The sequence below is a fragment of the Castor canadensis genome, chromosome 18, assembly GCF_047511655.1.
Source record: "Castor canadensis chromosome 18, mCasCan1.hap1v2, whole genome shotgun sequence".
NCBI classification, from domain to species: domain Eukaryota; kingdom Metazoa; phylum Chordata; class Mammalia; order Rodentia; family Castoridae; genus Castor; species Castor canadensis.
Window position 1 is genome coordinate 396,590 of NC_133403.1, and position 16,765 is coordinate 413,354.

Genomic DNA, 16,765 nt, shown 5'->3' on the forward strand with positions numbered 1-16,765 from the left:
AGTTTCTGAGCAGATTCCTGGTGTCTGAGCGTGAGTTGTTAGAGGAGATTCAGATTCCCGGCAGGACAGCAGTGGTGGAGCTCGTCTGTAATCCCGGCTATGCAGGAGGCAGGCAATGGAGAATCCTGGTTGGTGGCCAGCCTGGGCAAAAGTGCAAGACCCTATTTGAAAAACAAAAACAAAAGGCTGGGGCACAGCTCAAGTGGTAGAGCGCCTGCCTTGCAAGCGTGAAGCCCTGAGTTCAAATCCCAGTGCCACCAAAAAAAATAAAATAAGTCCTTCATCTGGATTGAGTTCTCCTGTACACCTTGATGCTAAGCCTGTGCCATCTGCGGTCCTCAAAGCACCCCAAGGTGGATGGCTTCTTATCCATGGTGTTGGTGAAGGAAATCAGGTGCCAGTGATGGCTTTTCAGAGGTCATTCTCCTCCATGCCACAGCTCCTCCAGCTGTTCATGGACATCTGGGACCAGCACTGTGGGGCAGGAAGAGTTAGGGCAGCGTGAACTCTGTAAGTCAGGTGACATCCTGCAAGTCACAGTCGGCCTGCTGTAGCTGACCCTTGGCCCTCGAGTGGCTTTTTAGGCAGATATGAGGGCTCTACCACGTATACCTGCGTGTGCTTCCTCCCCCACACCCTCCGACTCCCAGGACCCGTCACTGTCACTGAGTGTGACCCAGCAAGCAGCCCTGCCCCCAGCACACAAGAGCGCAGGTCCTCAGCATGGGAGGGACACAGCAGAGCCCCTGCCCTCGGGTGCACAGCTCGGGGTGGTGCAGCCTGCTGGCTGTCCTGTGTCCCTCCTCCTGCTCCCCCAGGCTGGCGTCCATGGGGCTCTCAAGAAGGTGAGGAAACTGCTCCTCACTGCCAAGGACACTGACCTTACCCGCTGGACTTGGGCTGGTGTCCCTTCTCCCTCCGTGTTGTCACATCCGTGGGAATGCCCGTGTTGGTGGAGGGGGACCTGGCTTCCCACTGGCCTGTGGGAGGCCTGTTGAACCCTGTGCCCCCTCCTTATCCATGGAGTCTGCCCTGCTAACCACCTGTCTTCCCCCACAGGGGCACCCATGGGTACATGGCTCCCGAGGTGCTGCAGAAGGGGACAGCCTACGACAGCAGTGCCGACTGGTTCTCCCTGGGCTGCATGCTGTTTAAGCTCCTGAGAGGGTGAGTGGACACGCGGGCTGCCCGCGGGCATTGCCACCAGGGACATGGGGCTGGGGGAGCCGGGGTCGCTTGCCTGGACGCATGGGCCCTGGCCCTGTGCCCAGCCTGAAGGAAACGGGCACCCTTTTGAAATGACTTCCCTGACGTTGTCTTGGGCCATGCAGTGACTGGGAACCGCACACAGCTTAGGACCCCTGTACCACCACGCGGGAGGCAGGGGCTCTCAGAGAGCTCTGGGTCAAAGCCTCACGGTTGTGTCCACGTTACGGGGATCCACAGTGCTGGAAAACTAGGACCTAAACAAAGCGAATGGCCTGCACCGGGCGTGGACTAAGAATTATATTGAATATTTGCAGACTGTTGAAGGTGGGGTAATTTTCTTGTCTACTGATGAATTTCTCCTGTGAGCTCTAAACGTTTTGAGGACTGGGAGAAACGACCCACAGTAAGCCATCTTTAAAATTTGCATTTATTCGTGAATGCACTGAAACTCATCCGTGTCTTTAAAAAGCCGATACTGAACTTGGTTTTTTAGATTGTTGAAGATGGTGAGGTGGAGGACACATGGCAGGGAATTCTCCCAAAGAGCCTGTCCTCAGTGCACACTGAGCAAGGGTGCAGCCCTTCCACGCGTGCGCCGTTCTTCTGTCCGTCAGCCACCCTGATGAGGGCCGCGCATCTGCTTAGCGCAGGGAAGACCCCGCCGGGTCCTGCACGCCTAGTTAGCTCGGGACGCCAGTCATCTGGTTCCTTCCCGTGGTGCCCATGGGATCTGGAATTGCATTACTGCTCAGACAGCGGGTCTGCTGTTCTGTAATTGAATCACTACTGGTGGGGCCGGCATGACCCCAATTCCTGCTGTCAGACTGGCTGACCTGATTAGCATCGGCAGCGCTCCCCAGTGAGAGCCTCTCCCTCGGCAGAGGCCCCGTGGTCCTGTGGGGACACCAGGAGTCCTGGTCTGATCGCACTGGGGCTGGAGGTATGGACACCATGTTTGCAGAGCACAAGGCTGTGAGTCTCTGAGTGCTATGCCTGAGGGAAAGCACAGCGGGAGCTCGCAAACGTGTGCTCAGGGTGCGTTTGCATCTTGATTTCGTCACTCTGCCTGTTTGCAGAGGTGTCCCTGCATGGAAGCTAGGGAGGATCGGGCCTGGCACCACTTTGGCTTAAAAGGCTGGAGGGTTTGGTTTGAATCTGAACTCTGTGTGACCCAGCAGAGTGATTTACAGCTGATAAAGTGAGTCCAGTGTGGCTTGGCCCCAATTCAAAGTTTAGCGCCTTGTGAAGTCCTCCATCAGGCCTGCGAGGAGCCCTGTGCTCTGTGTGGCTCCTGTCAAGAGAACTGTGGCAGACAGGACACCCCAGGGATGGTCACTGTCACAGGTGGAGGAGCTGGGGGTGATGATGGCTTCTGGGGATGGTCTAGGAGCTGCCACAGAACTTGGGGGCCAGGTAGCATGGAAGGCTGCCCTACCAGATGGAGGGTCTCCATGTTGTGTTTCTGTGTGGCGTTTTCAGGATGAACAAGACTGACACACAAGGACCCATCAGTACAGGGTGGGTGGGATCATGGGATCGTCCCTGCTAAGGCTTACGATGTCACGCCCGTGTTTGTCTTCACGGGAAGGACGTGGCACTAAAACCAAAGAGCAGGACGTGAGTTTGACTGGAGTGATTTAAATCAAGCTTGATAGACATTTATTGAGCCCTTAGAGCGCGCAAGAGCCCCAAGCCAGCGAGTGGGGGAAGGGCTCAGAAGGAGGGAAGAACGAGGGTGGGAGGAAGCGAGGCGAGCTGGCCCTTTCACAGTGTGGCCCCATGTGGGGTCACGAAATGGGAGAACCCAGTAACTGCAGAGCAGGGCCCACTTCACGTGGGACATGGCATACAGGGTGCTTGGAAGGACGGGGTGGGGGGACAGTAGCACAAACAGGACAGGGTCCTGTGTAGAGGCCAGCAGTGCCCTCTTTGGGGCAGGGATAGTCTATGAAGGAGGTGAGATGACCCAGAGGGCCTGGAAGGCCGGCTATGAGGCATGGCCATGCAGTGTGACCTTCCTGACATCCCAGGGACCGAAGGCCTCTAAGGTCAGCATGACATGCTGGGTGGTTCTGGCAGCAGTGGAACTGGAGAGGGACATGAGTGGGGGACAGGCTCAGTGGCTTGGCGCTGGAAAGCAGGCGAAGACCACGGTATTGCAGAGTCGTCAGCTAGAAATGGGCAATGCAGGGGTTCAGCAGGCAGAGCCTGGCCTTCTGGGCCTCTGTGTCCTGACTGTCCTGGCGGGCCTTGGCCAGAACTGTCCCTTCTGCATCCTCGACTGTCATGGAGTAGCTGCCCAGCATTGGCTGTCAACTGCAGCGGACCTGGACATGGCCTGGGCGTGCTTTGGGTTGGCATGGTTTAGAGGGGCACAAAGCCTAGAGCTGCTTGCCATCCTCAGGGCACAGGACAGTCCCCTCCCCAACAGAGACCCGTCCAGAGTGTCATCAGTGAAGAGAAAAGAAGTGCTCCCACGTCTGCAGCGAGGTGGCCTCCTTTCAAGCTGACCCGTGTCCCCACTGCTTCTGAAATGCTTTCTGAGCCCCTTGCTTTGCTGGACACCCCAGGAGAACACCATCAGGCATTTGGAGAAGGACTGGACAGGGAAGCCACCCAGGCAAGAAGGACCCACACTCTGAGCCAAGCCGCTCACCTGCCTGTTTTGGGGCGGTCAGCATGTCTGTCTCAAGTGACTCTGTGTGACGTTCAAGAGCATTTGTGTGCGAAAATGCCAACGCCTTGCAAATCTGTGACATTGCCCCTTCCTGACCTTCATCTGGATTCCGGATGTCCACTGAGGAAGGATGGTGTGGCATTGGCCTGTTTTAAGCTGCAGCTCCATCCCCGGAGCTATAGGCGGAGGGAGAGCTGGGTGCTTTCTGAAAGTGGACGCTGCCCGTGGACTGTGTTGGTTCCTAGTGGTGAAAAGGAACGTCTGTAAATAGGCAGGGCTGTCGGCACACTTGCTGTGACAGGCAATCCTGTGGCATTCTAAAATTTTCTTTGGACATGAGTTACACCTGTATTGTTTTGGAGCTGGCTGTGGCCTGTGCACTTGTCATGTGTAATGGGTGTGTGCCACATTTCCTCGTCTGTCACGTCCCGAGTGGCTTCCTAGCTGGCCTGGGGGACACATTCAGCTGTCCCAGAGCCTCAAGGTGAGCTGCTGACAACAGTGGTCCCAGGGCCTGAGGCCATGGCCTTCAGATGAACATTACTCCTGGTCAAGGTTTCTGTACCATCTCCGGAGTAGAAATTGAATCTGGGCTTTGCTCACAGAGAATGGTGGTCTTGAGTCGTTGGGAGCCCAGGTGCATCCAAGGCTCTGCTGCAGGCCACGCTTCCCCGGCTGACCGCTCAGTGCCGAGCGGCAGAGCCGTTCACGACAGATCGAGGCTCGTGGTGCTCACCCAAGTTCACAAAGACAGCACCAGCACTGAGGGCCTCTCTGCAGGTCCAGGACCAGGTCCAGGCCAGGATGGAAGGGTCAAGTGCAGGCAGGGTGGACTGGGTAATTTCATCATGACAGAACTCCATCTGGCTGACAGCTCTGGAGGCCGGAGGTTTAAGAACAGGACGCCAGCATCGGGAGAGGACCTTGTGCTGCCTCACGACATGGAGGAGAGCAGTCTGCGTGAGGGAGCGGCCACAGGGCTCGCCACCTGCCGTGAGACCCGCGCCATCCATCTCCGTCCTTCCTGGAGTTCTGCACCACACGCAGGTGGAATCTGTCCATAAGGTGACCTTCATTACTGGCTTCCCCGACAGCCGGCACAGGACAGAGCAGGAGAGAGCCACGTAGGTCACTAGAGGACGTTCACGTCTGACTTTGACCAGTGTCGCTCTTCAGGCACTGGCTGTCCTCTGCCGTGGCTGTGGCCTTGGCCCTGGCACTTGCCCTGTCACAGTCAATTTTCCCTCAGCACTTCTGTGAGGCGACAGAACCTGCATCAGGATGGACACTGCCACCGAGGTCAGCACACAGCTGACCCAGGATCCCAGACCTCGGGGCAGTGGTGCCTGTGACCCATCTCTACGACCCCAGGAAGTGGCTGCTGAGCAGTCCTGGCCCTCAGGGCAGGTCCTGTTCACTTGGTCCTGCTCTGCCAGGCCTCAGCATGTTCTAGGAACCTGGGTCCATGGTGCAGGAAAAGTGTGCCGTTGAGGTCACTAACACGTGTGAACGATGGCCCCTCCTCCCTCCCATCTCAGCTTGTTTTATCCCCAGATATTTTAATTGGAGATGCTAATTTCAGGGCCACCAGTCCATGGTGGCGAGGGTCCAGCCGTTCAAGTGCGTGTCCATCTTGCTCATTCAGGTCCCAACATATCTGGTGGCTTGTGCTTTTCCAGAAATGATAAATGTTTTTGATCCTTGTGTCCCTGTAGCTTTGAAAGAGCGGTAGCAGGACATGACACTTCACCCCAGGGTCAGGCAGTGTCTGCTGACCACTGGTGACGGGACCTAACAAGATGTCTGTCTCTCCGCAGACACAGCCCTTTCCGGCAGCACAGAACCAAAGACAAGCACGAGATCGACCGAGCGACCCTCACCACGGTAAGGATGGGTTTTATATAAAACGCACAACACTGCTGTCAGGCCACACAGTGTAGTAACGGATGGATATTAAAGTCATAAAGAATTAATAAAATCACCAGGAGAATTTCTAAGGAGGCCATAGCAAAACTCAATATTCTCAAACAAACCGTGCAAGGAAGCCATGGCAAATCCACGCCCAACTAAACACGGTGACCGAGAGGCAGAAGCTGCGGGGACGCCTGCCTCGGCAGTGGCTCTGGGCGTGGATTCTGACACTGACCAGTAGCCGTCCCGTGTCCCCGGCTCTCAGTCCCGCCTGGCCCCCCTGTGTGGTTGGGTGGGAGCTCTGGCCACACTGTGCTACTCCCTGTCCCCCGTGCTGCCCCTTTCGTGTCCCTCGGGGTGCCCCCCATTGTCCCCCACCCTGCCCCCATCCCGTCCCATCCCTTGGGGCGCCCACCCGAGCCTGACTCTCTGTCCCCAGCACGTGGAGCTTCCGGACGCCTTCTCGCCTGAGCTGAAGTTGCTCCTGGACGGCCTGCTCCAGCGGGAGGTCAGCGGGCGTCTCGGCTGCCAGGGCGGCGGGTAGGTCTCGTCCCTGCCTCCCCGGGTCCCTCCCTGAGAGGCAGAGCAGCTGCTTTCCCAGGGCCAGCAGTCATCCCTCGCCCTGGGAAGCTCCCATTTTGCCCGGGTGGGGGTCATGGGTGTCATGTGCTGTCCTGTGTTTGATCTGGGTGGACAGGCTCTCACTGCAAGCATCGGCCTAGGTGACGGAGGAGGCCCGTCTCCCGTTGGGAACGAGTGCGTTGGTAGGAATGGCAGTTTAACAGGCTCTCAGCTCTTCTCTCAGGCAGAACCGGGGGACCCCAGTCATGCTTGCGATCGGCGCCTCTGCCCCGTGCTGGCCTCCGTGAGGCTGAGGGCCGAAGCCGACCATGGCCCTCCCGGGTCACCTCCCGCACACACGACCGCAAATGCGTGTTGTGTGCGTGAGTGTGCGCGTGTGCACATGGTGTCTGCGTCCTCCATAGATAGACGATGACACGTTCACGCGCACATTCTCATTTATCAGTTTAACAGGGCGGCGTGTTTCTGCTCTAACTGATGAAGATGCAGCTCACACATGCCGTGTCCTCTGCAGCCTCCCTTCCCGTCATCAGTGTCGCTCATCACAGCTTCCTGTTGAGGCTGGGCATCAGTCTTAGCATAGACAGACAGATGAATAGACAGGTAGACATACGGGCAGGTAGATACATAGATGATAGGTAGATAGGCAGACAGACTAGAGGCGGCCAGACCTGCGTCCACAGTCAGTCGTGTACGTCACCGTCTCTCGCGGTTCTGTGGGGGGAGCGATGGCCCAGCCCCGGGAGAAGCAGAGCTGTTCCACGGGGTCACCCCTCTGACCCACCTGTTGTCACAGCTCATTTTTTGAGCTGCTGTTCCTTTGGCCGAGGTCTCTGCTTTTCTGGGTTCCCTAGTCATTCCTCAGAGCGGGGTTGTGAGGTTCAAGCTCTGGCCCCCGTGTCTGAGGCGTCCTCCCGCTGTCCTCCACCTCGACTGACCCCGCTGCTGTGCTGGGTATGAGACAGGACTCGGCTGGTCACAGGCCCATTGTCACGTGTGACGCCAGCACCCCGCTCTGGCTCATGTCCTGTGTGTGTCCACGTGATGCCTGCGAGACACCCGCATCTGTGTGTGAAAATGCCTTACGTGACAGCTGAGCTGCCATCTGAGAGTGGAAATCCTCTGGGTTCTGCAGAGGGGACAGCGTTCCCGGGTGCTTACCACCACGGGGGTTCTCTCTCTCACTCTCTCACTCTCTCACTCTCTCACTCTCTCTTTCTCTCTCTCCAGCGCACAGGAGGTGAAAGAGCACAGCTTCTTCAGGGGTATTGACTGGCAGCACGTCTACTTACAAAAGGTATGGCCCCAGGGCGCAGAGACCACCACCTCTGCACAGCCCACTCGCCTGTCCCTGCTGCTTTCGGGTTCTGACCCCTGAAGGTCACCCTGTGGGAAACTCCTTCACATTGCTGGCCACGTGTTCCCGGGGGCTTTCATTGGCAGATCCAGCCAGCCACCTACAGAAAAGACGTTTGGTCTGTGCTGAGCATGGTCAGATGTCTTTTCTTGTCATCAGTCCCCAGACAACATGGAACCGTGGCTACTCGCACAGCCCTGGGTCTTGCCGGCCTGGAGCTGACATGGGTTACAGGGGTCACGTGGGTCCAGGCAGATGTGGTGCCCATGGGGCCTGCCTGGGAACTGTCCCTGAGGGGCCTGCGATAAGTCAGTGAAGGGCGAGACAGAGCCGAGCTGTTGCAAACGTCTGCACCGCCGAGATGTTTCGAGTTTGTGCTCATGTGTTTGAATTCTGTCTCAATAAGTGAACATCCTTTTACGTAAACCCGTGTAAACTACACAAGAAAATTGTGACGGAAACTTACATTTTTCTACCCAAGTACCACAGAACGTAAGGGTCCCTTTCCTTATTTTTACTTGTTTTTTGGCAGCACTGGGACTTGAACTCGGGGCCTCACGCTTCCTGGGCAGGTGCTGTAGTGCTTGAGCTGCCCCCCCAGCACCTTTTGCTTTCAGTTTGCTTTTTGTATACGGTCTTGTGCTAACTGCCCACAGTGGTCAGAGACTGCTGTCCTCCCTCCCCAGTAGCTGGAATTACAGTGTGTGCCACCATGCCCAGCTAAATTCGTTTAAAGCGTGTTTCTGCACGAGGTCAGGCTGCAGAAGGGCGGTGACTTTCTGTACTGGGTCCTGGGGCATTAGAGTCGGGGCTGCGGCCATGTTCGTGTGGACGCTGTCCTGCCCAGCCTCAGCTGTGCCGCGTCACACGAGGAGGAACAGCTGTTCGTAAGCTGTGCTGGGGACCCGGGGCCGTCTTGAGACCGTCCTGTGTAACCATCAGTTAGCACATTGGCCGTGCATCTCTTTTCTTCAGTTTCTCTAAATCTGGGGTCTTCCCGGGAGTGCGGGCTTCCCGTGACTCCCCGCATGGCATGCTCCGTGCAGGCTGAGCGAGCGTGGGGATCTCGCGCTGGGTCGCTGTGCAGCTCGAGGTTGGGACAGGGACAGGAAGGGTCACGTGACGTGTTCTGCTCTGTGTCCTCCAGTACGCGCCACCCCTGATCCCACCGCGGGGAGAGGTCAATGCTGCCGATGCCTTCGATATCGGCTCGTTTGACGAGGAGGACACCAAAGGCGTGAAGGTAGGCCTTTGCTCTGCGCCCTCCGTGTTCCTGCTTTTTGGTGTTTTTTGGACGGGAATTTCTGCTGGGAATCAGTTACCTTCAGTTCAGACGTGTCTGGGGACACAGAGATGAGGGAGCTCCGTCAGCTGGAGTCCCCGGGAACTTTCCTTGAGCAGTCATCTTAGTCTGGAGGAACAAACTGATCAGGGAAGGAGGGATCAGGGCTTAGCCGCCAGAGCGTCTGTGGTTGGGTTAGAACCTGGAGTGTGGGAGAAGCTGCGAGGTCAGACGCTTCCCCGCTTCCCTGGCATGGAAGGGCCGTGCTGCCTCCTTCATGGTTCACTCAGATCCGCCGCGCACGCGAGGAGGGGATGGGAGACAGTGGGTCACTCCGCCTTTGTCAGTCAAAGGTGACGTAACCGGTGTTTTGTGTCATCCTCTGCACGTCTCAGACTTTTGCTCGTGTTATTATTCCTCCGAGTAGAGACAAGGCGTGATGACAAGAGGGAACTGGCGTGTCTGGGTGCCAAGTCAGAGTGTGTCACCTGCCAGGCTGCCACCTGTCCCTCTGTGGTGGCTTCTTGCAGGCGGCTCCATTCCCCAAGCTGCTTGCCCTCCTCCTGCATGCCCCTCGTTTGTCCCCACACCAGGAGCTGTGACACATTAAAACATGCTCCTGTTGAATGGGGACGGCAGAGTGACGTGGCCTGTGAGCCCGGCCAGGAGCCTCCCGGGCCGTGGGGCAGTGTGGGGGCAGCTCGCTGGCTGGAGGGACGCGAGGTGTGGAGGAGGGTGGCCGGGGCAGGGAGGGCAGCTGGGGCAGGGAGAGTACAGCCAGGGGTGTCAGGAGAGGGCCGAGCTGTGCACTGATGGAGCGTCCACAGGAGGGGCCCCGGAGGCAGAGCTAGGTGCAAGGCAAGTGCCGTGGGCCCAGCCCGGACTGTCGAGGTTGGTGGCCACCTGGAGTGGAGGCTGTCCTGTGGACAGCTGAGGCCAGCACCCAGACTTGCATGGCATCAGTGCCACTGTGCGGCTGTGCTGTGGGTGTCGCTGACAAAGCGACTTGCAGAGAGTACTGCTGTCACAGCAGAGTTTTGTTACCAGGTGTGCTGCTGCACATCATGTACTAAAGCAGAGCTGCCATCGTGCAGGAGGTCACGTCCCTGAGTCCACGAGATTCTCAGACGCGAGGCTTTTGTAGCCCAGACCTCAGCTCTGGGGGCAGCAGATGGCTCAGCGCTGCACAGTCTCGCTGAGTGGATTCCAGCCATTTTGGGGCCTCCGTTTCCCCACCCGTGACGAGGGGAGTGCACTGCTGTGCAGATCAGTGAGACGGCCTGTGTCATTCTCCAGGGCAGCGGCTGCGTGTGACAAGCTGGTGGCCTCTGAGCTTGTTTTGGGAAGTCACTTGGGGACCACGATGCTGAGTGTGGTGGGGACACGGCAGTGGTGAGGGTCCTGTCCGGAGTGAGGGCTCCGTGTGCCGGGGCAGTCGCCTCTTGAGAAATGAAGAGCAGCCCAAAGATGACACGGTTCATATTTTAAAAGCAAAAAAACCCCAAAGCAAACCCAAAATCTCACCCCATCCCCCTGTCAGCATGAATTGTCTTCTGCATTAGTTCATTTTTGCTGACATGGAGGCTTAGGGTTAGGGTTAGGGTTTCTTAGGGTTAGGGTTAGGGAGGTCCTGGAGGCTTCTGAGTGTGTGGGGCCGGAGTCCTCGCTACCCAGTGCATGCCACACACCGGGGCCTTTGCGCCTTCGTCACACTGCTACCAACCAGGGACTTCAGCTCTGGGTTTACTGGGACATTTGAGGACAGCAGAAAGTAGGGAAGGCTGTGGTCATCCAGGCAACCCACAGTGGACGCAGTCTTACAGCAGAAGACATTTGGGGGGACGATGCTGTTCCAGATCAGGGTGTGTGGGGGGAGGTGACCAAGGGACGTGCTGGTGACTCTCGTTACTCCTTTTCCTCTGAACTTCACCTACTACGTGATACCTCTGTCACCTGAGGTGTGGGGAAAGGGACATCTCTAGAGACTGGCCGCCCACGGGCCTCTGTCTGGGGCAGAGAGGTCTGAGCGACCCTGAGAGGAGAGTTCACATCCCACCGTGGCTCGTGGGGGCCGAGCTGTCCCATCTCCACGCGATGCTCACTTCACATCAAACGCCTTGCGATGGCGCCTGTCACTGGGAGAGTGGTGGAGGGAGTGGCAGATGGGCCCGCGTCACGGCGTCCCCGGCTTCACAGTTCGCAGGAGGGTCAGTCACAGGGCCTCTCAGCTCCCCCTCATCATCGTTGCTGAAACTCTGTCGCTCTGCCTTCCTGCTTTCACAAAAAGAAATAGACCGAGAGCTCGCCTGGCAGTCGGGCTCTGTAAGTTGGGGTGTTAGTGGGTAAAGTGTCCACGTTTTAAGGTGGGACGTGAGACCAGTGGTGCCCTGCGTGACTGCATCACACAACTGCCACCCATGCGGTCATGGTGACGGTGTCACCCGGCGTGCCCTGTGCACAGCAATGGTGACAGCACACAAGTCTGTCATCCGACATACCCTGTGCAGTCACGGTGGCAGCAGACACCGGTGTCACCTGTACCCTGTGCAGTCACGGTGGCAGCAGACACCGGTGTCACCTGTATCCTGTGCAGTCACGGTGGCAGCAGACACCGGTGTCACCTGTACCCTGTGCAGTCACGGTGGCAGCAGATACCGGTGTCACCTGTACCCTGTGTAGTGATGGTGGCAGCACACACCGTCGTCACCTGTCATGCCCTGAGCACAGTCCTGCAGGTCACCGTGATGGGTGGGGCACGGCTGCCTTTGGGGCCGCTCTGAGTCCTGAATGTCTGGTGTCCCCACACGAGCAGCTGCTTGACTGTGACCAGGAGCTGTACAGGAACTTCCCCCTGGTGATCTCGGAACGCTGGCAGCAGGAGGTGGTGGACACTGTCTACGAGGCAGTCAACGCCGACACTGACAAAGTCGAGGCCCGGAGGAGAGCCAAGGGCAAGCAGCTGTGCCACGAGGAAGGTAAGATGGTGGTGGGGCCGGCACCACCCATGCACTGCAATTCCACCATTTCTCACAGTGCCACAAGGCGTGGGGTCAACAGATGGCACCTTATTCGGTGTCATGGGGTGAGACAAGCTAGTGGGTGTGTCACACCCGGTCCCCCAGGCGAGGGTGCGGTGGCCATGCTTGGTCCAGATCTCTTCTCCTGGAGTGTCTGGGAGCTCAGTCCTCGAGGACAAATACAGCAGGGTCGGGGATGGGGGTGTCACCAGCGTGGGACCTCGTGGTCACGCAGGGCAGTGGCTTGGTTCAGTGCCCATCGTCACTGTTGAGATGTTTTTTGGAGAAGGCCTGCAGTGTCGTTTTGCTCCTGTCCCCACCACGTGTGTGGCTGTCTGGGTGAGAGCCGTGGCAGGACATGTCACTGTCGAGACCGACAAGCACACCGCACGTTCACGTCACAGACCACGAGAAGCCACGTGTGTCTGTTTCACTGAGCGTCCTGTTCGCCTTCCAGACACAGAGCATCAGGCCTTCCGGTCCCTGGGGCCTGTCAGTCCGTGACTCTCTGTAGTGCTTGGGGCAAGAAGTCGCCTCATTTGCCTGTGAGGGCGACCAGAGCCCACGTGACAAGGGCAGAGACCCATTCTCTCCGTGGGGTCACTGGAGGGACCATGGCCCCATGCCGGGCACTTTGTAATGGCTGTCTGTTCTCAGCACTTAGGACCCAGGAGGAACAAATGGCCGGGAGCCCCTGCACCCACGCTCCTGAGCCGGGCGATGGCCGCCAAGTGCGCGGTGCCGTAGAAACCCAGTTCCCGCACAGTGCGCCGTCCGCGGAGCCCGTGTGACGCCCTGTCTTCGCCTGCAGATTACGCGCTGGGGAAGGACTGCATCCTGCACGGCTCCATGCTGAAACTGGGGAACCCCTTCCTCTCACAGTGGCAGCGGCGTTATTTCTACCTCTTCCCCAACAGGCTGGAGTGGCGAGGAGACGGCGAGTCGCGGGTGAGTGTGGTACCAGCATTGTCCACCTGGCGTGGGACGGTCATGTCAGACTTGAACCTCTGAACCCCGGAACCCCCAGTGGAGTCCCAGTCAGGGAGGAGCTTGTGGTGTCTGGAAACTGCAGGCATCACGCAGAGACCCGAAGCCTTGTGGGCTTAGTGGGGGACGCAGGCTGGGGGGCAGCCAGTGGGGTCAGGGAGAGAAGCTGGACCTGGAGCCAGTGGGCAGCTCAGGGTCTCCAGGGATTAAGCACAGTCCAGGGACTCCCAGCCTCAGTTTCCCCCTCTGTGGAAGGGAACAGCAGAAATCCACTGTGCTCACATGAGGCCTGGCACCCAGAGGAGACCAGGCTTGGAGAGGCAGCTGCTGAGGGGACCCTGGCCTGGACGGGCCTGCCCGTGTCCCATCTCCCCCCATTCACACAGGCCAGGTCGCCACAGCTCCTTCCTTTTGTGGGTGGCGTTTAAGACACGGGACAAGGCAGCTACCTTCTTGTCTCCCCAAAGCTAAGTGTGGGAATGAGGCAGGAAGAGACTCCTGATCCCCGCTGCACCTGTAAGCAGACCGAGCTGCGTTTATTGAGCGTCTCTGGTGTGAGGAGCCCAGACTGGCCACCATGGAAGGAGCCAGCCCTGATTATGACACCCTGTCTAGGTAACGCAAGGCTGGGGACAGGGCCCAGACCTGCACGTGTGACGCCGAATCACAGTTCTCCGTCTCTGTGGGCAACATTGCCACTGAGTTACGAGGGATTATAATTGCTTACGACCCAGTTTCTGTAAAAATGAACAAAATCGGTGTTGGACCGGAGAAGTCACTTTGAAGATTAGCACAGCCAGGGGCTCAGGGTCCTGCCCAGGCCAGGGACGGGAGGCCAGGACGGTGCTCCTGTGTCACAGTGCACAGAGACAGAGCCTGACCCGGCCCAGCAGCATCGATGGTTCAGGGTCCTGCCGAGGCCGCGTGGGGGCGCGCGTGGCTTGGGAGCGTGATAAGGAGAACGAGGGCGTGGGAGTGGATGCTGGTGGTGGTGCTCATTTAGGGTCCTGGAGTGTTCACCCCGTAAGTGGCGAGGGGCTCACGGAGCTGTAGCCTTTGCCTGTGCGACGATGGTGTAGACCTGGTGTGATGCTCTTGAAGGACGTCACCTGTGTTTATAATGACATCTTAACAGCACTGACATACCCCCCCAGCTCACAAGCTGACGCTGCCTCACCGTGTGTCCCTCTTCCCGAAAATCCTGGGTCACCCCTGGGTCACGCGCAGTGTGACTGACGGACAGCGTGTGAGACGCGCGATGCGTCCGTCCGCCGCTCAGTGCTCATGGCCCTGCGAGACCAGGCCCTGGGGGCTGTGCGCTCGGGGACACGCGGCTTTCTTTGCGGTTTTCTTGGGCACGTTGTCACTGGAGCTCCTATGCGCCCTCTCCCCTGGCTTCTAGAGAGTCCTCGGAGAAAGAAAAATGGTTTCCTAAATTGCTTAGCAGTGTAAGCTGAGAGCTTGCAGAAAAGCTTGAAGTAACTTTGTGGTTTTATGCTTAGCAAAGCCTCCTGACCATGGACCAAATCTTGGCCGTGGAGGAAACGCAGATCAAGGAGAAGACCTGCATCCTGGTCAGGGTCAAGGGCGGGAAGCAGTTCGTGCTGCAGTGCGAGGTGAGTTGCCCTCCATGATGCCAGGGTTGTTCCCACACGTGGCAAGAGGGCCGAGGACGAGACTGTCACAGACGGGGACACAGATTCTGGGAAGTAAGTGAAAGGATTTGCTCGCCCTGTGGGAACGCTCCAGACTTCACCATTCCTGAAGTTGGGGTCTCGGCTCTCTGCACGTTCGGGCTGGGGTTGGCGGGTGACAAGCAGGAGACCCGGGGGACTTGCAGGGGTCCATGCGGCACCTTGGCGGGTGCCACACAAACGGCACATTTTAAATAACGGCCTTGTCACCTCACACACATGAATGTCCCTTTCGTTGTCCCCAGTCCCCACATATGTGGCCGTGTAGGACTCAGGCCATCGCGGCCTGTGGACACAGCCGTGGTCATGGGGTGTGGGGCTCAGGGTGCCTTCTCTGGGGGGCTCTGAGCAGGTGCAGCAGACCTGGCCTCAGGGACATGGCTGCAGGGCGGGCAGGCAGGGCACGTGTCCCTTGGTCCCCAGGATGCTAGCCGTTCCTAGGGTCTGCTGGCCGGTGGGGAGCGGGTCCCACCCCTGCCCGTGTCTCCATGCAGAGTGACCCCGAGTTCGTGCAGTGGAAGAAGGAGCTGACGGAGGCCTTCACCGAGGCCCAGCTCCTGCTGCGTCGCGCCCCCAAGTTCCTCAACAAAGCCCGGCCTGGCCTCGTGGAGCTGTCCAAGCCACCGCTGTGTCACAGGAACAGCACCGGCCTCTGACCCCGGAGCTGCGGGGGCTCGGAGGCCACGGCCCTTGGCCCTGCAGCAGAGCCCGGGAAGCACAGCCCGGGCCCCTTGTGGTTCTGAGCATGGGCTCTTGTGAGCCGGGGAGGCCCTGAGCACAATGCCCTGGTGGGAACGGAGGTGTCCTCGGGGCCGGCGGACTTTGGCCCTGCTTGAAAGCTTTGCCACAGTCCAGACTACTGAAGAAGCAGAAGCTTACTCTCATGGCTGCATAAATTTTGGGGTTCACTGACCTTGAACTTGAAATGACTCCTACTGTCCCTCCCCCCTCAGATTTTTAAATCTAATGTCGAACAGCTCAGACTTTCCAGGAGGGAACTCACAGGCCTCCAGTGCCCGGCTCCGTGCCCTGGGGACAGCGGGCAGTGTGTCTGTGTCCTGGGCTGGAGGCTGACGAAGCCTCCTGACGGTGGCCCCTACTTGGTGCCCCCGGCATGGCCGTGAGTGAGGTGGGCGATGGGGACCTGAGCCCAGGGTGTGGGGTCCTCGGTTGTGGAGGGCACCATTGCTTGCGTGGGAGCAGCGCAGTGCTGACCTCAGGCAGGGCCAGTGGTCAGAGCCATGCAGCACCCAGCGCACGCGTCCTGCCCGAGCGCCAGCGCCTCCGCGGTGGGTCCTTGGCTGGCGTCAGGAGACATGGCGATAATGGACGTGCTGGAGAAAGGAGAATCTCGGTTTTACCTTTCAGTTAATTTCAAGTGAATGTGTCCGCGGCTCACTGTGCAGGTGACTTGTGTCCTTCATCGCTGTTAGCGAGCATTGCTTTGTACTGGGCTGTGCTGTGATGGTGATGACACCCGGGGTTGTCCCCGCCCAGCCATGCCCAGGGGGGGCCCCCGTGAAGGAGCAGCCGAGCCCCGTGTCCTCAGACAAAAAAAATAATTTAAAGTCCACATCTTTGTCTGGTGCCTGGCGTGGTTTTAGTGAGCATCTCTAAATTAACTCAGAAAACGAGATTACGTCCTGCTGTTCTGTCTCAGTGGCTCCAAGTTGTGTGGTCACTGGGAAAACAAGGACTTTTTATTGAAAATCATATTTTAGAATTTGGCAAATTTGCTGAAAGGATCTATTATTTCCCAGGAGTGGGGGGGTCTCCTGTGTGTCTCAGTCAGACGTGTTCCCCGCCTGCCGTGTCCAGTGTGGGGCACACACAGCACACACGTGTGCGCACATACACATAGAAATACACTCAAACACACACGTACACCCACACGTGCCCAGGTGTACACACGCCTACCCACACACGGATACACGCCACACCCCTGGTCGTGTGCCCACCACACACGCCGCCAGGAGCAGTGTCTCCTGGCCGCGGTTAACTGCAGGCATGACCTCGAGGTGTCACCTGGGCTGACCGCAGGCCCCTGGG

General features: G+C 58.3%; 1 protein-coding gene across 6 annotated transcripts in view; it reads left to right on the top strand.

The window, feature by feature from the left end:
- The window catches only part of Grk3 (G protein-coupled receptor kinase 3), a 76,007-nt gene extending 59,704 nt beyond the window's left edge, over positions 1-16,303 (top strand). For 3 of the 6 annotated variants that reach the window (XM_020186882.2, XM_074061011.1, XM_074061016.1), the window contains 9 exons: positions 1,060-1,167; positions 5,704-5,770; positions 6,237-6,337; positions 7,610-7,676; positions 8,884-8,979; positions 11,831-11,993; positions 12,847-12,983; positions 14,525-14,638; positions 15,211-16,303. In XM_020186882.2, coding sequence (XP_020042471.2) covers positions 1,060-1,167; positions 5,704-5,770; positions 6,237-6,337; positions 7,610-7,676; positions 8,884-8,979; positions 11,831-11,993; positions 12,847-12,983; positions 14,525-14,638; positions 15,211-15,372 — 1,015 coding nt within the window. In that variant the 3' untranslated portion in view covers positions 15,373-16,303. The other 3 variants (XM_074061013.1, XM_074061014.1, XM_074061015.1) reach the window with 3 other exon arrangements.
- Positions 16,304-16,765: the final 462 nt, after the last annotated feature.